This window comes from Lissotriton vulgaris, chromosome 7 (assembly GCF_964263255.1).
Source record: "Lissotriton vulgaris chromosome 7, aLisVul1.2, whole genome shotgun sequence".
Taxonomy (NCBI): Eukaryota; Metazoa; Chordata; class Amphibia; order Caudata; family Salamandridae; genus Lissotriton; species Lissotriton vulgaris.
The window spans coordinates 1671152960-1671175215 of record NC_141695.1 but is presented as its reverse complement, the minus strand read 5'-3'; the positions used below and the strand labels follow the sequence as shown (position 1 = coordinate 1671175215).

Sequence of the window (22256 nt, the reverse complement as noted above, 5' to 3'; positions counted from 1 at the left end):
GCCCCCTGAAAGCTTCTGAGATGTATAGTGTCTAACTCATAACCCGCTACACTGACAGAATGGGGCACGTGCCCTAGGCAAGTGCTTACATCATGGTTAGGCCCATCTGGGTGCTTGAATTGCACCTGGCTTTAATCCAAATCCCATCCACCTGACCTTAAATCACCGCCCTCCAATCCCAAAAGAAGCACGCGGACAAATATACAATTCAAAAACTTTAATTTATCAAAAGACAAAAAAAAAGACACATTACGACAAATAGATCTCCCTCTGTAGTGCGAATGCAGGACTGGGCACTAACACATAAGTCCTGGGGTTACAGGGCACTTGGTTGGTGCCACGAGGTAAACACTATGGGGAGAGGTTGGCACGTTGGGGTGAGGAATGTTTGTTAGGAGTGATGCAGGCACCTACAGGTCTGGTCGGGAGGGGAGGGTTGAGGCACTGTTTAAAGAATTCATGGGGAGAAGACAGACCCCCACCACTGGTGATTAAAAGGAATGACCCTCCCTCCCCTTCATAAGGATTATTACCCCAAATTTCGGGTAAGAAGTTTTCAGGAATACTTTAAACCTACAAGCTTCTACTCCATCCATGGGGAGATACCTGTGGTTATCATCTATCTACCATAGATTCAAGAACCCCCAAACCAGGGATGGGTGGGGGGAAGGCACTTGGGTACAAAAATGAAAGGCACTGAGTGGGCGTACGTGTGTGTATATATATATATATATATGCTGCAGCAATGTGGTCAAAGGGACCGCGTGCTCCAACAGCTGATGCTGGCATTGGAAGCTCGAACAATGCCTCCCACTTATTGTTTCCTGCATATAAACTCACCATACTCCAAGAAATCCATAACATTCTCATTTATTGTACATTAGAACAGCACACAGGGCGGGTTTCCTGGAGTGCGGTGACATATATATATATATATATATATATTTATTTATATATATATATATATATATATATATATATATATATATATATATATACACACACACGCACACACAGATATATATATATATATACAGCTGCCCTTTTAGCATTAGTTTAAAGCTCTGAAGAGTCCCGTGCTGGGGAAGGGCAGACCCATGAGAGTTTTACAAAACCTTTTCTAGCCATCTGAACACAATCTTTCAGCATCAATCAGGAGGAATCCCACTCCTGCAAAGAGTGAAGAGGTGCACCATAGGTGGGCATAGCTATGTAGTTGTTGCAGACCCCTTTCTAGTACATCTGAACATAATATGTCAGTATTTGTCCCTTGCAATGCACACTGCTGAGTAGAGTGAATCGAGGCTAAGCTCCAATCCAATCTGTAGGTGCACAGACATCAACATTTGGGTGTCACACAATTTTACATCTATGATTCAGGCATAAAGATGCCGTTGAGCTCTTAGGTAAGCTGCCTCGTCTGATCAGCGCTGGTGTAGTGTGAGAGCCCGGGTCATCCAGCCGCTTTCCAAGACGAACATATTCAACATGACTTTATAGTGCCCTTGTTTACAACGCAGACATGGGCACCAGCATAGGGTACACATATGGACTGTTACATACAATAAACACAATTAGCTTTCCGTAATCCAAGCCGCCACCACCCACCCAACTACCCAGAAAGTGCGTTGGAAGGCAAGAGAACAGCAACTAAGAGTGCAAACTGGATTGTAATTTGCCCATAGGTTGACCCATACCTTCTCTCTGGGTTACCCATGAATTCTCTCTGGGTTGAACCATGCCCTCCCTCTGAAGACACCAATGAACCCTCTCTGGGTGGACCCAATGCACTCAATGGTTTGACTCAAGACTTCTCCTTTTTTGGTTTGACTCTCTCAGGCTTGAACCATGCCCTCGCTCCGGTTTGACCCATGTCCTCTCGCTTTCTTGGTGGAGCCATACCATTCCTTAAATCAAACTATGGCCTTCGTGTAGAATGACCAGAGAGCTGGTTTGACTCGCGACCTCCCCGTTTTCTGGCTGCGCTCATGACTAATCTTTAAGGTTTGACCACAAGTTCTCTCTGGAGTGACCAATCACCTCACAACGATTGAAGTCATGTCCGCTCACTAAGTCGACCCAGATGGCCTCACTCTCAGTTGAACCAAAACCTCCCTCTGGATTGATTAAAGACTTATTGTTCTCTACTGGCTTCTGGGAGTGAATAGGGCAGTCCAGAATAGGGGGTGTGGACAGCACAGCAACATGGATGTCAGAAAATCCAGAGATATGGCATGATATGAGGGACACTCAGAGATATGGGGAGGCCAGAGAGGGTACTTGTACCGCCTCCTAGCCTAGCTTTGGTCTGGAATAGAATCAGTCACATGTCAGGGAAAAGCCAACCTGTACAACCCGTACATGAATCTATTCTAGTACTGCCATTGATTAAAGGCTTAGGTCTGTTTGGAAATGTATGTTTCCTCTTAAGTCAAACCACATATGGATAGGGCAAGGTCAACCAAGGTCATTTGGTTCCATGCTGACCTGAGAGGTGAATTCAGGTCAAAGAGAGACAAGGCAGAACTCTAAACTGGAGGCCGGGTGCTAGCAAGCGTGGCAGGCTGAAAACAAAACAGAGAGAGTGTTTTAAGCCGCATTCAACAAAGTCTGCTCTGGGTCAGTGCCGGGCAGTGTACTAAAGCAAGGTCCAGTGTCGGGTCTGCTTCAGGCACAGAAACAGTACTTTGAATATGCTTCTACAGTGCTCCCCTCCACAAAAGATCCCCGCTGTCTGGTACAGGTCAAGGCAAGTCACTGCTGATACTTTGAGATAGCCCTCACTAAAACAGGCTACCCACACATCTCTGAGGAGCAGAAGTGTCTCCACAAGTCAAAACCATGAAAAAATCCAAGCCAGATCTAAAAGTAGGGTGCTGGTTCCTTCACATCTGGATTATGGCACAAGGCACATGCTGCATAAGGCACTGGCTACTTGGAGGCACTTTGGTTTATGGGAACAATCCTTGGTTTCCACCAGTTGAGAGGCATTTAAGAACACTTCTGGTTGCAGAGGTCTCCGCGAGGCTGGCCGATGGAGCCCTCCAGTGAAAGGCAGACAGTCCCAACTGCCTTCCCTCTGCTCTGGCCCATCAAGGCTGTCAGACCAGTTTGACACTGTTTAGCATCAACCAGGAACTGCATTTTTTAGCTGTAAAGGGCCTGCTCTTCTTCTCCATCATCATCGTACTGATCCTCGCAGATCTTAAATTCAGGCACCTCTTGGTCACGTCCCGTTTCATCAGACGGGTGCAGCCGGCAGTCCTCCAACATTGCATCTGTGGCCAAAAGCCAGGGGTGGAGCAGGATGCCCTGGGCAGTGAGTCTCTCTGCCGGGTCCTTACGCAGGATGCTGTAGATCAAGCATCGCGCCTTGGGGGAGAGACAGTCTGGGACAGCGAAGACCCCCTTACGGATCCTGTTGAAAAGCGAGGCGGGATTTGTGTCTTCAAATGGGTACCGCCCCACCAACATTGTGTACAGGATGACGCCGAGGCTCCAGATGTCTGCTGCTTTCCCTGAGTAACTGTCCATGCTGAGGATCTCAGGACCCACGTAGGCCGGGCAGCCGTGCTTGTCAGACAGGGAGTCCTCTGGGCCGTCCAAGAGGTGGCAGTCCTCTAGGTTCTCCAGCACCACCTTTGTCCTGGTAAAAAAGGATAGCAGGATAAGTTACATCAAACCTAAAATTCCTTCAATCTCGACGATGTGCATGTTAAATTCATATATAATCACACACACAAAAACCCCAATTTGACGAAGGGCTGTGCAAAAAAACTTTAGCCACTTCTGGATTCCCAAATTCAACCAGAAGCACTGAAATAAGCATAAAGGTCTGTTGTGCTTCAACTCAGATTAAAATACTGTAATCCACTCTTCCTTCTCACACCCACCTCCTCTAGACACCTTATGCGCATAGGACTGAGAAATATCAAATAACTCTTCTTTAAGGTAGAGAGAGCCCCAGAAACAGTGAGGTTCATGCCTGGTCACCCGATCTTCCACTTCTGATGACACACTGGAAAGTGCCAGACCCTGAGCTGCACCCACCAAGTGTACTGGGAGCAGGGCGGCCCTAAATCGAATTGACCGGGACAGCATCCTGGTCGGAAAGAAAATGTGTTGTTTTTTGTGGGGGCGGGGGTCGTTGCAATGTGGTGGCAGGAGGTGTGAGGAAGATGGAAGAGGGTAGGGGGTGATGGGGGTGCTAACAATTATGTTGACGTACATTAAGGGCTCATTACAGAGTAAGACTGGATGAGCTGCTATTTGCATGAAATTAAGTCAGGCAACTCCATGCTGCGCCCTCCAATACTGGCGCCCTGGGCCAGGGCCCAGCTCGCCCATGCCCAAGTCTGGCCCTGACTGGGAGAAGGCCCCCCGTCTCATTCCACTGCTAAAAGAGACAGCCTTAAACAGTCAGTATCTCACAGACCAATGCACCACTATATATCTCACAGTGTCAACTGGAAACTGTCTCTGCCCTTTTTATTTCATGGCTCTTACTGTCTCTCACCCCTTACTTTCCTCCAACCAAAACCATTGAACTAACCCTGTGCCCCCCCACCATACATCATGGGTATCTGGGAATGTTCTTATGGGCCAGTCTACCCCTTGGCAACAGTTTGGTTCAGGAATGCCTGCTTACCTGTCCTTATCCGAGAAGATGAATTTGCGTAGCTTGAGGTCACGCAGAAGGACCCCCTTGGCGTGGCAGTGTGCCACGGCCTCTGCCATCTGCCTGAAGATGGTGGCCACCTCCCTCTCTGGTAGTCGCTTGCGTTGTCGTATGTGAGAGTGCATATCACCATGACCCGGCTCCTGGAAGAGGTAGGCACTTTGGTCCCCAAGGATTATCTCGGTGATGGGGGCAATGTTCGGGTGAGGAGGCAGGCGGGTGTAGGGAGCTATGACCTCCTGGTAATTCTTCATGGTGTACACCTGAAAGAAAAAGAGCATGTGAGAAATGGCTGGGCATCCCAGAATTAAAAAACAATGGACGAAGCCAACACCCACCAATAAAGTTGTTGGTTTAATGCTTTCGCTGAGGCTTGAGCTAATGGTTGGATTGGGATGGGGTCTCGAGATTATGTTGAGATTCTAATTTTTGGGTTGTCATTTGCCATGGCCTAGTGACATTACTTAACTTATATGTATAAGATACTTATTACAGGTGCTTACAACCAGCTCTTTCCATCGATTTGTGTCATTAGCATTTAAGTTCCGCCCAATACAGCATACAACATGGATCAATAGCTCAACCCACATCAGCCATGACTCGGCCTCACTCTCATCTGCGTTTCCGAGGCACCGACCGACATGTTGGCACATCTTTAAATTGCCCTCTCTGCCAGTTCTCCTGTTATTATCCCCCATGGAGGACATGTCCCCAGAGTTTCTCCTGATATCACAGGACTGTTTATGTGAGCAGGCACATATAGGCCAGGAGGCCAGTATCCTCTGCTTGGTTCTCCCCCTTCTCATAAATCGCAAACTTTTGGTTGGGGACTTTTTCTTCTCAGGCCTCCAACATGTAGACCATTACATAAAAATGAGGTTCAAAAACATTCCACTGCAATCTAAATTAACTGGGCGCTTTTTTTTTCATTTTTCTGCTTGGTGTACATATATTTGAAAAAAAAACTAGTATTTATGGCTGCTTTTAGTGCATCTGCCATGGTGTAAGATGTTGTAAATATCAGTTGTTTATATTATTAAGAGCACCTGCTCTCACGCTAATAAGTATAATAAAAACCTAGGGAAAACTAAAATATATAGAGCTTGCACATTTTTGTTAAAGAAAAAAAATGGAGTCCAAGAATTTAATCACATTATTTTTGTCTGTCAAGTTTACAATCTAAAAGACGAAGGTTTTTATGTTCTATTTTTCAAAATGCCAGAATAATATCTGCTAAAGACGCACTGTCTTTTAGAGTAGCTCGGTAAATAAACTGAGGTTATTGGTTTTATTGTTTGTAATCAATTCTAGAGGTTTTTTTTATCAGTTTACTAACTTTGATGTGTGATTGGTGTTCCTATACTGTAAAATGATCTCACTCTGAGCTATTCCTATTTATGTATGTGATTATTTATATTATACGATCTCTGTTGAGATCTAAAAAACATAAAGACGTATGCGTGATGCTGATGTGTCTTAAAACCAGTAAGACTCATAATTAGCCCTACTTCCCTCCTCACTTCAAAACGGAAAAACTGCAAGCCTGCTTTTAAGAGCCCTGTCCGGCCCTGAAAGAGGCCACCAGGTTTCACTCCGAATATTCCTTTTCAGGGTCCTCTTGCAGTAGTAAAGCAGCTTTCCTCGCTCAAAATGTCCCCACCCCCAGCAGCCATTCTAGCTGGAGCCTTGGATCGAATTCGGCTATATGTAATCTTCAGGTGTTTATTTTTAAGTGCACGTCACAGAGCGCATTCTTTTTTCCACATTTTTGAACTCGTCATGACATTCAAATTGTTTGGTGGACCGAGTGATTTACTTTGTGGATTGTTGCCAGTGCGCAGTCCTGCCTCTCCGACTTTGACCGCTTGGTGGCAGCAGTAAGCAACTTTTGGTAGCTGCTACTGGTACATGTTGCACAGCTCTTGCAGGGTCGGCCCTTAACGAGCATGGTTGTAAGACAGTGTAGTGTTGGCGTTTTAGCTGTTACACGTTGCGTCACGACGCGACGTGCTAGCGGCCCTCTTGGGGGATGCGCGTGCATCCACGAGAATCGGCGCGAACGCTGGCGGCACGGCTGTGTCGGCACGGCGCTCTCTACACGAGCAATACTGAGAATAAATTAACGGAACCACTACACGGTGTCCTGTGATTATTGAGAGCAGGGCATCATTACAATGGCGACGAGGTCGTGATCTGACCCACGGAAAAAAAAAAAAGAAAAAAAAACGGAAGAGCCAAAATCCAGGAGTAGCAAGCAACACTGGACAGACCTGCCTCTGACCACCCACCCACACAGGCAAGTGAACAGTAGAGAGCGCGGCAGGGCCCACAGACCCAAGGAGGAAGCAGGGGTGAACCACGGGGAGCCATCCAGGACCGGCAGAGGGGCGCAAAGCACCCTACACCCCACCACCTCACCAGCCAACACCAGACCACTAGTTCAGGAGCTCTGGCGACCTCTGGGGAGAGCGGAGGGGCAGACAAAGAGGGCCCCCTACCCAAATCAGAAGAACTAGATGGCAATAGTGCGCCTGGCAGCCCCAAGAACCACGACGACACCGCACCGACAGTAAAGCGCAAAAAGATGAGCGCGTCAGCGGCAGCTGCGACGGCACCAGTGCAGTTCTTGATTAAACTAGGGGAACCACTCATGCGATGGGAGGATTGGAGAGAATAGATTGACAACTTCATTGAGGTCTTAGAAGATGAGAACGAAGAAAAATTCTCAAGTGTAAGGAAAAGGCGCATACTGTTACATAATCTAGGCCCAGAAGGGCTCAGGATATTCAAGAACCTCACACCGAAACAGCGGGCGGCCACCGACGATGATGTGTACGCCCACGCCATAGAGGAATTGAATGAACATTACAGACCGACGGTCTGTGTCTCGATCGATAGATATAATTTTCAGCAGCGTAAACAACAACCTGGAGAGTCAGTGGAGGAGTATGTGACCGCGCTGAGGAAGTTGGCATCAACGTGCAAGTATGACGCGTTCCAAGACGAGTTCATCAAGGATCAGATCGTCATGCATACCACGAGCACCGCCGTGCAAGACAAACTATGGGCTAGCGGCGACGTCACGTTGCAGGAAGTCATGACAGTGGTGAAAAGAGCAGAAATGGCGCGCAGGTGTGCAGAAGCTGCGAAGAGGGAAACAGCGGCGAGTGCTATGGTAAACAGAATTGGAGATGAAGACCCAAGAAGGGACAGCAGAGGCAGGGGAGCCATGCCAAAGGGACCGAACAAATGGCAAGGAAACCCAGGACCACCGGGGAAGCAGACAGGAAGCAGCAAAAAGCCATGCTACAGATGCAGAAGTTGGGCGCACGAAGCCCACGACAGAAAGTGCCCGGCGTTTTGCGCCAAATGTATGTACTGTGGGATCCTAGGGCACTATGAGAAAGTGTGCCGCAGAAAATCATCCAGGAGTATGGTGAAGTACATTGAACAAGGAGACCAGGGCGACCTAGGCATCAAATTGGACCCTGGAGGCAAGGAGCAGATCCTCCTCACTGAGCCGGAGGTGTGGCCAAACCTGGATAAGTGGAAGGAAGAGTACCCCAAGGTCTTCGGAGGCACGGTGGGCAAGCTGGAGAAGTTTGCACACAGAATCATCCTCAAGGAAGGCGCCATACCAGTGGCGCATAAAGTGAGAAACGTACCACTTGCAGTAAGAGAGGCAGTGCAAGAGGAACAACTAAGTCTGGAGAAAAGAGGAATCATTGAACCAATCACGTGCGCAGAGTGGCTGGCGCCACTAGTGGTCGTCATGAAACCCCAATGGAAAGGTCAGGCTCTGCGTCGACCTACGCGAGCTGAACAAGAACATCGTGGTAGAGAAATTTCCCTTACCAAGGATTGAAGAGATGCTGGCCAAGACGAGAGGGATCAAATGGTACTCGACCATCGATCTGACATCAGCGTACCATCAAATCGCACTGCACCCGGAGAGCAGGAGGTTGACGTCATTTATCACCCCCTTCGGCTGCTACCAGTTTCGGCGCATGCCGTTTGGACTGGCGTCAGCAGCGGCAGTATTCCAGAAATTGATGCACCAACTGTTTGGGAAGGTAGATGGCATCCAGTACTTCCAGGATGATATCCTGGTTATGGGGTGAGACAAACTAGACCACGATGCCAAGCTCACCAAGGTCCTGAAAGTATTGGAAGAGAAAGGTCTCACGGCGGAGTAAGAGAAGTGCCGCCTAGGCATGGAAACAGTGACCTACTTAGGACATGAAATCGGGGTGCAAGGAATCACTCCCAAGTTGGAAAACGTGAGAGCGATCTGTGAAGCACCACCACCATCCAACAAAGAAGAAGTCCGGTCCTTCTTAGGAATGGCCGAATACTATAGTAAATTTGTACAGCACTTCGCTACAAAGACTCACCACATGAGGAAGTTGACAAGAGAGAGCACAGCATTTGAATGGAATGAAGACACACAAAGAGAATTTGAGTGCATCAAGAAAGACGTAGTGGGATCAGTGCCCTTACAAGGATATGACCCCCAAGGAAAGACTGTGCTCACAACGGACGCAAGTGACAAAGGCCTGGGGGCAGTACTAATGCAAGAGCGGGGACAAGGAGAGATGGACACGCTGAGCTTCGCATCACGCACCCTGAGCGACACCGAAAGGAAATATAGTGTCATCGAGAAGGAGATGCTTGCCGTAGTGTGGGCAATGACCAGGTTTAGACAGTTTCTATGGGGCACACGGTTCCAATTGAGAACTGACCACAAGCCATTAGTGAAAGTCCTGACGTCCAGTGGTCATGCGAGCGCTACCCCCAGGATCTTGAAGATGACACTAAAACTGCTGGAGTTTAGGTATGATGTCGAGTACATCCCTGGCAGCCGGAACAAGGTGGCGGACTATCTGAGTAGGGCAGCGGCCATGGAACCAAGAGAGGAGGAACAAGAAGAGGAGAAGAGATGGTAGCGCTGACAGACGACCAGGAAAGGGTCATCAGCAACCAGGAGTGGAAGGTAGCGTACGAGGCGGACCCAACCTTACAGGAAGTGAAACTATGCATAGTACAGGGATGGCCTGAGAAAAAACGGGTCCATGAAAATTTAAAGACGTACTATGAAGTCCAAGAAGAACTATCAGTGGACGATCAAGGAGTGTTTATATACAGAGGGGATAAAGTAATCCCTCCAGCGGACATTATTCCCAAGTTAATGGCGATGCTCCATGAAGGACACTTAGGGATAGGCAAGATGAAGCTGAGGACCAAACAAAGCTATTGGTGGCCTGGCATGGACCTGAGGGCAGAAAGATATGTCAGGGACTGTCCCCAATGTCAAGGAGCGGATAAGACTCTCAAACCATTACGCCCAGTGCTGGGAAAGTTTGATCCGCCACAAAACCCATGGGAGGAACTGTCTGTCGACATTTTAGGTCCCATCTTGGATGGACAAGGCGTTCAAAAGTATGTGTGTGTGCTTGTAGATAGGTACTCGAAATGGCCAGAGATGAAGGTGGAGGAGGTGATGGACACAGAGACAGTACTGAAATTCCTGAGCGACACCTTCGTGAGAGAAGGCATCCCTAAAGTCATCCTGAGCGACAATGGTCCTCAATTTAAATCAGACAAATGGGCAAATTTCATGGAGAGGAACAGGATCCTTGCAAAGCACACGCCAATCTATCACCCAGCCGTGAACGGACAAGTCGAACGATTTAATGGTGTGGTGATGGGGTCCGTGCAAGCAGCGATAGCGAACAACAAAGATTGGGAAAAGGAAATATGGCAGATGATATGGGCGTACAGGATCGCCCCCACAGGAACGGGCTACAGTCCCTTCCAACTCTTGAGAGGACGTGACCCTTTCACAAGGGACAACAGGGTGTGGAAGGAGAAAACCATACTGAGCAAATGGTCCCCAGCGGTAGTACAGGCAAACCTGGAGAAAGCCCAAGCTATCTATGCGAAGCACTACAATAGACGGAGGAACGTGAAAGACACTGAATTGGAAGAAGGTGAATGGGTGCGAGTGAAGTTGGCGACGAAGCAGAGGAAGGGAGAAAGCAAGTACAGCAAAGCCCTGCAGGTGAAGAAAGTCTACGATAGAGCGGCCTTGTTGAGTGTTGGCAACGTGTGGTCTCAGGACCGCATGGCAAGGTGCAACAAGGTACTACAGTGGAACCCTGAAGGACGGGACCTGGAAGGTGGAGAAGAAACTGTGGCTAGAGATGAACAATTCGAAGGCGAAATGGATTTGGGAAGTGATGAGGTTGACCAGGGACAAGAAAGTGGAGAGAGCCCTAGAGCGGAGACTGAAGCGAGAGGAAGTAGAGCAAGGGAGAGCCCAGGAGCGATGAGCGACGATGGAAGAGGTGCTGAGACTTCTGAGCGAGGGGGCCTGGTTACCCCATTGAGACTGACCCGCAGGGGAAGACCAGTGATGATGCCAGCCAGATATCGAGACTTTGATATGAACAGTGGTCCGTGAGTAAATGTGTTCTGTGTTTGGAAAAAAGGGAGATATGTAGTGTTGGCGTTTTAGCTGTTGCACGTTGCGTCACGACGCGACGTGCTAGCGGCCATCATGGGGGATGCGCGCGCATCCACCAGAATCGGCGCGAACGCTGGCGGCACGGCTGTGTCGGCACGGCGCTCTCTACACGAGCAATACTGAGAATAAATTAACGGAACCACTACACGGTGTCCTGTGATTATTGAGAGCAGGGCATCATTACAGACAGGTTCCAACATTCCTTAATTAATCAACGCTATTCCTCACATTTGAGCTTTTACAGGGTCGTTTTAATTTCTGAACCGTGTTTTACAGCCCTTATCAATCTGGGGAACACTGCACATCTTTAGAACAAGGATAGAGGCCGTTTTACATTTTACTTTTAACACAGTTGCAAACCACTCCGGGCAGGTTGAGATTGAAAAATAAAAGATACCCAGAGTATTCCGACAGTCAGATCTCAAAATATAGTACTAAATAGTATTACATATATATCGGAGAGGGGAGCCTTGTTAGAGCAGCTTGGAATTACTTTATAATCATGAGATTCTGCAAACCCTGTCTCTAATTTATTTGACTTGTGACAACTTCAGTCTCCAATTATATCCAAATCAAGTCAGACACTTAATGCAGTTGAGTTGTAACAACACAGCGCCTGCTGCCAGGGGTGTAAGGCAGGTCAGGTCACAAGCGTAATTAAAGCAGCTGTTTAAACAGCGAAAATGAAATGTTGCTTGTCTTTCTTCTGCTCTGTTTTTCTAATCGTACAAATACAACCTGAAAGAGATTTATGGAAGCATGTTTATTTTATTACTCTCCTAAAGTAGTTATAAAAAAGATATAATCTTCTGTATGTTTCTATTTTGCGTGGTTTTTAAAAAATACTTGCATTAAACTGGTTCTAATATATTTTTGCAGCAATTACCTAACAGCTTTATTATGTGTTTAATTTTGCACCAGAGAATCTATTTTTATTCTTCATGTTTGCAAACATGATTTCTCTTATACGAAAGAGGTGTGCACAAAGGATTGAACTGGTTTGTGGGAAACATGATAGTGTGACCATGTATTATAAGGAATAAAGTACGCCCTGTCATACATTATAAGAATATTGCAAGTCACCTTGGAGATCCCTAACCTTAAAAAGGTTCTGCCCGGTAAATTGCAATATCCTTATAATGTAAGGCAGGGGGTGCTTTATCACATATATAATGTAGCAACAATAGTAAACAACTTTTGTTTCCCAACATTACTACTTCGCAACAGTGAATTAATGGATAATGGGATTTTGTATCCGATATTCATGAACGGGCTCTCTCTCTGACAGCCGCAAGTAACAACTGCATTCCTGAAAAGCATAAGATTATTTTCCTGAGCTTAGGAACTTGAACACATCCCTTAGACAAGTAATATATTGTCCATCTGTGCTATCTCTGGTTGTTCAGATGTTAGTGAAGTATGTCTGGTGGCAGAAATAGCCCTTGGGTCCCAGAGTGCTTAAACATTAGCGAATGGTCTGAGAGCAGACTGCCTGCTGCTTATGTTAGATATGCAAGTCTGACTACAGAGTTATCATTAGGTTACTGAGACGACAGAAATATATATCTGACAACAGAGCTAGCATCAAGTTGCTGGGATGAGAATTGCATGTCTGGCAGCATAGCTATGCCTGAGATTGCACATCTGTTACAGATGCCAGCCTGACAGCTGAGTTACCTTCAGGTTGCACTAATGCCACAGTTTTCAGTCTGACAGCAGAGCTACCTTCAGGTGGCACTGATGCCAGAGATGTCAGCCTGACAGCAGAGTTAACCCTTAAACTCTGATCTGAAGTTCCCTGCCCAGGGCTGGGAGAGGAGGGGTGCTCACCTTGCAGATGTAGGGTTCCTGAGTATGCCGGTGAACTGCCAGGTACACGTTTGGCCTCTCCTGGTGGTCCAGCAAGGTGTAGGGCCCTATCTTGGAGATGGTCCGCTCGTGGGGTGCAGCACAGGAGGGTCGCGGAAGGGGGCGTAGACATGGTGCCAGTCCAGGCGGGGGGCCAGTCCGGGGCCGCTTACACCTGGGGGTGTCAGAGTCCTCTGCGTCAAGGCGCTTCCTGCTGAGAAGAGGCCCTCGAGGGACATTGTGCACATTTAGGCTCATCTAGAAGGACAAGAAGAAGAAAGGCGTTAGTTCTGGAGAGCAGGACTCTAGCAGCACAGGTCTATGAGTAGAAACACAGGTCTATGAGTAGAAACACAGGTCTATGAGTAGAAACACAGGTCTATGAGTAGAAACACAGGTCTATGAGTAGAAACACAGGTCAATGAGTAGAAACACAGGTCAATGAGTAGAAACACAGGTCAACGAGTAGAAACATGACTCAGCGGCTAGGGGGGAGAACCCACTTGCAGGAGCTAGCTGCACAAAGGCGGAGTCTCATTTCAGGCCGGGAGGCACTCCCTGCACAGGGAGGGAGACTGGGGACAGGCCTGAAGGGACTCACTGCACACAGAGGGAGAAGAAGACAGGCATTGGGGACTCACTGCACACAGAGGGAGACTGAGGACAGGCCTGGAGGAACTCACTGCACACAGAGGGAGACTGAGGACAGGCCTGGAGGGACTCACTGCACACAGAGGGAGACTGAGGACAGGCCTGGAGGGACTCACTGCACACAGAGGGATACTGAGGACAAGTCTTGAGGGACTCACTGCACACAGAGGAAGACTGGGGACAGGCCTGGAGGGACTCGCTGCACACAGAGGGAGACTGAGGACAAGCATGGGGGGACTCACTGCACACAGAGGGAGACTGAGGACAAGCCTGGAGGGACTCACTGCACAGAGAGGAAGACTGGGGACAGGCCTGGAGGGACTCACTGCACACAGAGGGAGAATGAGGACAAGCATGGGGGGGACTCACTGCACACAGAGCGAGACTGAGGACAAGCCTGGAGGGACTCACTGCACACAGAGGTAGACTGAGGACAGGCCTGGAGGGACTCACTGCACATAGAGGGAGACTGAGGACAAGTCTTGAGGGACTCACTGCACAGAGAGGGAGACTGAGGACAAGCATGGGGGGGGGGACTCACTGCACACAGAGGGAGACTGAGGACAAGCCCGGAGGGACTCACTGCACACAGAGGGAGACTGAAGACAAGCCTGGGGGGACTCACTGCACACAAAGGGAGACTGAGGACAAGCCAGGAGGGACTCACTGCACACAGAGGGAGACTGAGGACAAGCTTGGAGGGACTCGCTGCACAGAGAGGGAGACTGAGGACAAGCCAGGAGGGACTCACTGCACACAGAGGGAGACTGAGGACAAGCTTGGAGGGACTCACTGCACACAGAGGGAGACTGAGGACAAGCTTGGAGGGACTCACTGCACACAGAGGGAGACTGAGGACAAGTCTTGAGGGACTCACTGCCCAGAGAGGGAGACTGAGGACAAGCATGGGGGACTCACTGCACAGAAAGGGAGACTGTGGACAGGCCTGGAGGGACTCACTGCACACAGAGGGAGAGTGAGGACAAGCCTGGAGGGACTCACTGCACACAGAGGGAGACTGAGGACAAGCCAGGAGGGACTCACTGAACAGAGACGACGAGTCAGATCAGGTGTAATCCTTACACATGACACAACACTAGACATGTATGTGTACTCTTGTTGTGGGCAAGGAGGAGTGTGTGTCTCGTGTTTATCAGTGAAGCCTGTTGGTCTCCTGTTTAGTAGTGAGCCTGTGTGTTTCGAGTTCAGCAATAAGGCCTGCTTGCTTTGTGTTCAACAGGGAGGCATATTTGTCGCGTTCAGCAATGAACCCTGTGTGTACTCATTAGTAGTGAGACCCGTGTGTCTTTTGTTCAAATGTAGGGCTTGTGTGTCTCGTGTTCAGCGGGGAGGCCTGTCTGTCTTCTGTTTAGTAGTGAGACCTGTGTGTCTTTTGTTCAATTGTAGGGCTCGTGTGTCTCGTGTTCAGCGGGGAGGCCTGTCTGTTTTCTGTTTAGTAGTGAGACCTGTGTGTCTTTTGTTCAATTGTAGGGCTCGTGTGTCTCGTGTTCAGCGGGGAGGCCTGTCTGTCTTCTGTTTAGTAGTGAGACCTGTGTGTCTTTTGTTCAATTGTAGGGCTCGTGTGTCTCGTGATCAGCGGGGAGGCCTGTCTGTTTTCTGTTTAGTAGTGAGGCCTGTGTGTCTTTTGTTCAATTGTAGGGCTCGTGTGTCTCGTGTTCAGCGGGGAGGCCTGTCTGTCTTCTGTTTAGTAGTGAGACCTGTGTGTCTTTTGTTCAATTGTAGGGCTCGTGTGTCTCGTGTTCAGCGGGGAGGCCTGTCTGTCTTCTGTTTAGTAGTGAGACCTGTGTGTCTTTTGTTCAATTGTAGGGCTCGTGTGTCTCGTGTTCAGCGGGGAGGCCTGTCTGTTTTCTGTTTAGTAGTGAGACCTGTGTGTCTTTTGTTCAATTGTAGGGCTCGTGTGTCTCGTGTTCAGCGGGGAGGCCCGAGTATACCTATTTAGCAGGAGCCTGTTGACTGTCTTCAGGGGGAGGCCTGTGTCTGGCTCGTGTGTAGTAGTGAGTGTGTGTTTCTTATTCTTGGGTTGAGCCTGGAGGTCCGCCAGGCTCAGCAAGGCAGGCGTGTCGGTGTCTAGCGCCGAAGCCAGCCAGCCTTGCTTCTAGCAGTAAAGCCTGCGGGTCTGCGTGGCTTGTGTTATCACTCACGCGTGTCACTATAGCTGGTGGTGATTGATTTCCAGTAATGCCCTAGTGCTCCGGAGGGCTGTGACACCGTCTCACTGCAGCGCTATATATAGCACTGAGGTGAGTGTGAAGGTATGACTGCGCTGGCGTTTCATGCCGATGGCATCATGTCGGGGCGTGCCAGTGTGTCACGGCGCCTGAGTAATGTGCGAATGGTGCCCTCTTAAGGTCTGCGGTTTTTGTGTGTCTCTCTCGGTGGTGTGTCAGTGCCATGTTTAGCAGCGAGGCGAGTGTGGTGAATGCATCACTGTGTCACAATGGCCTGTCTATACATTCTTGCCAACATGTGTAAATTCCCCTGGAATTTTTACCTTTGTCCTTGCGAGGCTTAGGGAAGTGTGCGCCATCAACGGTATCCTGGGGGGGGGGGGGGGGGGGGGGGGGGGGTGGCAGGGGCACTAAAGCGTTCTGCCCCAGATGTGTAGGGTGAAGTAATTTGGGTTGTTTAGATTTCTGAAATCTCACTCACTGAGTGTAAATTGCACGGCTTGGATTGGCGCCCTCGCCTGTGACAAGCCACAAACACCACATTGACTTTTTTTTCGGGGGGGGGGGGGGGGGGGTAAGGGGGGGGAATCAAACACACGAATCATAAATTCTAATTTAAAATATACATTCTTGTCCGTAAGTCTTAAATTCCACGCGTGAGCGCTCTTTACTGGACGGAAACATGTCAGTTCAGACCAGGTATGAACAGGCCGAACACAAGAAACCCAACCCTTCCCGCCAGGCCCCCGCCCGGGATGTCCCTCATCCATTTCGAACGTCCCCACCTATGCATGCCCTCCCTATACATTCATCTATGGCCTCCACCCCGCCGAATGAACGTTCGCACCACATACATACACCCACACCTGACGCGCCCAACGCCATCATACAGGCACAGCTCGACCCCATCACACACATGCACTCTGGACCGGCATTAACTTACCACCTCCCCCACCTTCGATCCCCCCACCCCAGCATCGAACTTCCCTTCCCAGTGTCTTGGGGTATACCAGCGTGGGGCACTATACACTTCTTGAGGACTGTGTTCTGCTGTAAAGCGCACAGACGCACGTAGCGCCCCACCACAGGTACCAACAACCAGGAAATAAAACTAGAAGCCTGTCTCCTGCTGCATAGCGCATAGATGCATGTAGCGCCCCACCACAGGCACCAACAACCAGAACCAGGAAATAAAACTAGAAGCCTGGCTGCTGTATAGCGCATAGATGCATGTAGCGCCCCACCACAGGTACCAACAACCAGGAAATAAAACTAGAAGCCTGGCTGCTGCTGTATAGCGCATAGATGGATGTAGCGCCCCACCACAGGTACCAACAGCCAGGAAATAAAACTAGAATCCTGGCTGCTGCTGAATAGCGCATAGATGCATGTAGCGCCCCACCACAGGTACCAACAACCAGGAAATAAATCTAGAAGCCTGTCTGCTGCTGTATAGCGCATAGATGCATAGAAGCGCCCCAGCAACCAAGAAATAAAACGAGAAGCCTGCCTACTGCCGTATAGCACATAGATGGATGTAGCGCTCCACCACAGGTACCAACAACCAGGAAATGAAACTAGAAGCCTGCCTCCTACTGTATAGCGCATAAACGCACGCAGCGCTACTCCACATTTACTAACTACCTGGAAAGCAATGCAACTAAAGGTACCAAGGGGAGCCCTTACCTCCGGGGGTCGGCTCGGTGTGGGGAGCGGGTCGGGTCTGCGTCCTCAGAGCCGTCCGGCTGCTGTGACACAGGATAGGTGAGGGCGGAGACCCAGAGAGAGGGTTTTAAAGCCCCCCAGGTGCGGCTGTGTCAGGAAGCAACAGCCCCAGTCTGCAGTGATTGAATCAGGCCCATGTCTGGCACCCCCACCCCCCTGAGAGGCAGACACTCTCGCTGCCCCGGGGGCGGGGCCAGAGATGTCCCTCCTGGAGCCGGAGGAGCCCTCCCTGGGGGGCCGGGAGGAAGTCGAGCCTTCCTGCCACGGAGAGGAAGAGGAAAGGCGTCTGTTCCTCGGAGTATCAGCGGATGTCGCAATCCTCCGGCTTCGTATTCCCGGGGGACGATGACAAGTGTCGGGGAGGGGGAGGAAGGGTCGTCCGTTAACCCTTTCTGGGCTTCAGAGTTCAATGTCATCAGCAGTCTGAGGGGCTGGGCCCGGGCCTGGTAAGGTAACTCGGAGGGTTACAGCCTCACTCGCCCGGGAAGACGCATAGCACCTAGAGATGGCATTTAACTCATTCCTACGTGAACGGTACTTGGGCAGAGGAGCTAAGAGGAGAGAATGTGCCTCAGATCACACCCTGCGAGCCCGTGAAGAAGGTGTTATTGGACCCCAGATCTTCAATCTTCTCAAGTGACAACGAGACCACCTCTCAATGAACCCAGGCGGACTCCATGTCTAAACTGCATCACTCAACGGCATTTAAACGTCTCAAGTGAAGCCCTCGTCCACATCTGTATAATTAGACCACTCTGCATCCGTAAGGCCAGTTGTCAACTCAACCATCAGATCACGTCTCAACATATTTACTAAACCACACCTCAACAGCCAGGCCAAGTGTAATAACAAAGCCACATCTCAACATACTGATTAGAGCGCATGCAAAGCTCCAGCTCGGGTCTCAGCTGACCCACTAGACCGCCACATCGCCCACACCGGAGGACATCTCAAGCGAACCATCGCTCACCCTGAAGCATTTATCAACCACGGATCACCCTCAAAACTATCAGTAAACCACACCTCAACCACTAAACCACATAGCAACCACTACACGGTGCAGCCACTAGACCAAATCTGAACCACTAAACCACACAGTAACCACTAGACCACACAGCAACCAGTGGACCACACAGCAACCACCAAAGCACATCTCAACCACTAGACCACTCAGCAACCACTAGAACACACACGGCAACCACTAGACCAAACCTCAACCACTAGACCACACAACAACCACCACACATATCAGCCACTAGACCACATCTGAAACACTAAAGCACACAGCAAACACTAGTCCACATCTGAACCACTAGACCACACAATAACCACTAGACCACACAGCAACCCCTAGACCAGACCACATCTCAACCACCAGACCACATCTCAACCACTAGACCACACAGCAACCACTAGACCACATCTGAACCACTAGACCACACAATAACCACTAGACCACACATCAACCCCTAGACCAGACCACATCTCAACCACCAGACCACATCTCAACCACTAGACCACACAGCAACCACTAGACCACATCTCAACCTCTAGTCCACACAGCAACCACTAGGCCACATCTCAACCACTAGACCACACAGCAACCACTAGTCCACATCTGAACCACTAGACCACACAATAACCACTAGACCACACAGCAACCCCTAGACCAGACCACATCTCAACCACCAGACCACATCTCAACCACTAGACCACACAGCAACCACTAGACCACATCTGAACCACTAGACCACACAATAACCACTAGACCACACATCAACCCCTAGACCAGACCACATCTCAACCACCAGACCACATCTCAACCACTAGACCACACAGCAACCACTACACCACATCTCAACCTCTAGACCACACAGCAACCACTAGGCCCCATCTCAACCACTAGACGGCAAAGCAACTACTAGGCTACATGTCAACAATCCCGCATGGACATATCCCAACAAAATCATTAGACCACTTCTCAACTACGGAATGATTTCCCATACTAACCAGTAGCCCACATCTCAGCTTATTCAGAAAATTAACTCAACCACAAAACCACGTTTCAGTCATTAGAGCCCACTTCAACATAATTATGCAACCACTGCTTGACCACTAAACCACATCTCAATGTAATCACTGCCCACCAGATCCGCATAACCACAACTTAAGCTCGAGACCACATATCAATGAAACTATTAGACCAACTTAACCATTAAGACGCATATCAACATCCCTGTAAGACCACAACTCAATATTACCATTAAATACATATCAACAAAACTATATCTCAACTTAACCTCTAGACCACATACTAGTACCAGAGACACTACATTTGAAGACCACCACAAGAACACACTTTAGCTTAACAAATAAATCACACCCAGATGGGGCCAGTGGAGACCCCTGATAGTTCAGGGTTACAGCCTCGCTCGCCAAGACGCAGCGAGAAGAACCCACATCACCCAGAGGTGGCAGTTAACTTTTAGACCAACTCCAAGTTCAGTCATTAAAACACATATTGTTCTAACCACAAAACCACCTGTCCATGTATCACATGACCACTGCTCTGATTAACCACCAGACCAGATCACTACACACTTTTTGTCCAGTTGATTCAAGGGACAGGAGGTAGGCTGTGGACAGACCCTGGGGCAGGTGATGTCAACTGTCCCAGACCACCTTGAGTATTGAGCCAGAGAATAAATTCTGGCTTGACCTAAAGTAAAGGTAGAGTTCTTTGACCAGGAGAACTGATACCATTAATGCACATTACTCAGCCTATATCAGAGCACAGGAATCCTTACCTGGTCACGTCCTCAGACCACCACAAGGCGCGTGAGCCGGCCAAGAGTTGCTGCTGTGCCCAGGTCACGTAAGCCTAGTCTGGATTCCCAGTAGTAGCGGTGCCCAAGCCACCGATGCCCGGTCCAATGAAGAGTGAATGCTGCCCCTGGTCAGGGAAGGGTAGTTGCCCAGATCCAGCGATGCCCAGGTCAGCAAAGAGCGATGAACCGCAGTAGTTGTGCCAAGGCCACTGATGCCAGTCTCACGAAGAGCTGGCACTGTTCCTGTGCCAGGGGAGAGGAGTTGCTTTGCCAAAGCCAGCGAAGAGTAGCTGGTGTGCCCACGCGGTGCCAGACCCTGGCAAGAGAAGAGTGGGAACTAGTTCCAGGCCAGAAAAGAGTAAATTCAGTGCCAAGTGGTCACTATATCCAAGTCAAAAAAGAGCTTTTTTTGTGCCAGCAGCAGTAATGGGCAGTTCGATGCCCACTCCAGTGTGATGATTCACGGTGCCCCGGTCAGCACAAGACTAGCAAACAGAGGTCCCTGGCACACCGCCCCCTGGAGTGATAGTGAGACCAACAAGTGCGGTCCGCTCCGTGCGCTCTCCGGGCCGGGTGATGCGAGGCTTGCTTTGCTCCTGGGTGCTGCAGGGGGGGCCCTGTGCGCAAGAGGGTCCTGGATGGGGGAGGGAGGGGTCAGGGAAGGTGTCGCCCAGGTGTTGCTGGATGCGTGGGCACAAGGAGCATCCGACCCGGGCGAGCAGGGATCAGGGAAAGAGCAGAGTGGCACTCGCCCTCCCTTTCTGACAGTCACCCCTCCCACTCTCCCTGTCAGTCACCCGCTCGCCCCGCCCCTCGGTATGATGTAAATCCGCGCTAACCCTCAATGCTGGCTGCTTTCGCTTCTCTCTCTGAGTCAGAGCCCAGCTGATGATGCACCCGCTCCTGATTGCAACATCCTCGCTCCGCCCCGTCCACGTCAGGCTGACATCCGCCCCGCCCCCTCCATGATGACATGCGGAGAACCTGTGTGCAATCGCGGGCAGCCTGTGCCAAGCGCCGCCCAGCGGGGGATTGCACACACCGATTCAGGGATTACACTCACTCTGACTGGCGATTGCAGCATGGGTGGGGAGGGCGCCTGCTGCTGGCCAGGGGCTTAGCTTGCATTGGTGCAGCAGGTGCAGTGCACCGTGTCCCCGAGGTCTGAGAGGCCCACTAAGTCTCAATTGTCTCTATAATTCAAACAGGTGACGGCGGGCGGGGGGTGGTATGGGGGTGGAGGGCATTTCCTTAATTAGTTAATCAATCAGCCAATTCATTACTTAAATACTTTTTTAAGCCCCATGACACACAGGCTACTGCTGCTGGTCCTAGCAGTGATACACCACCTGGCACAGTGGTACAATTCTCCAGTGCTGGCATAGCCAGGGGTGTAACTTGGTAAGAAAGACTGGGGGAGGGGAGGGGGGCTGAACTTCAGATTTTTCAATAATCACACTGGCATACAGTGTTAAACTACATGAAACGACAAGCAGAGCAGTGGAAAGGGAGATGAATGCAGATTGATAGTGGTACTAAGTGAGAGAAAACAATATTTTGTATAATAACCAACATTTTTGAAGACTTTCAAAGCAGAGCAGCAGAGTGTGTTTGTGCATTTGTGTCTGTATTTATGTACAAATTCCTGTTGAAATCCGGCAGACACCTCACCATACCCGACTGAAAGCACATGCACTAACTCAAACTCCTGGCTCTTCCCTTAAACCCCGTCTTCCATACCGCCCCCCCTCCCCTCTGGAATACTAGGTCTTGTTAGCGCTGGGATGCCCGAGGGTAGCTATGCACTCTAC

General features: G+C 49.8%; 1 protein-coding gene across 2 annotated transcripts; it reads right to left on the bottom strand.

The window, feature by feature from the left end:
- Positions 1-202: 202 nt before the first annotated feature.
- TRIB3 (tribbles pseudokinase 3) lies at positions 203-21169 on the bottom strand. Of its 2 annotated transcripts, none has more exons than XM_086932716.1 (4): positions 20425-21169; positions 13035-13310; positions 4649-4941; positions 203-3646 (listed from the first exon to the last, which is right to left on the bottom strand). In XM_086932716.1, the coding sequence occupies exons 2-4, from the start codon at positions 13308-13310 to the stop codon at positions 3148-3150; spliced, it is 1068 nt and encodes a 355-aa protein (XP_086788842.1). In that variant the 5' UTR covers positions 20425-21169; the 3' UTR covers positions 203-3147. The 2 variants fall into 2 exon arrangements, with proteins under 2 accessions (XP_086788842.1, XP_086788843.1); XM_086932717.1 differs by lacking the exon at positions 20425-21169 and adding an exon at positions 17579-17762.
- Between the last annotated feature and the right edge of the window lie 1087 nt (positions 21170-22256).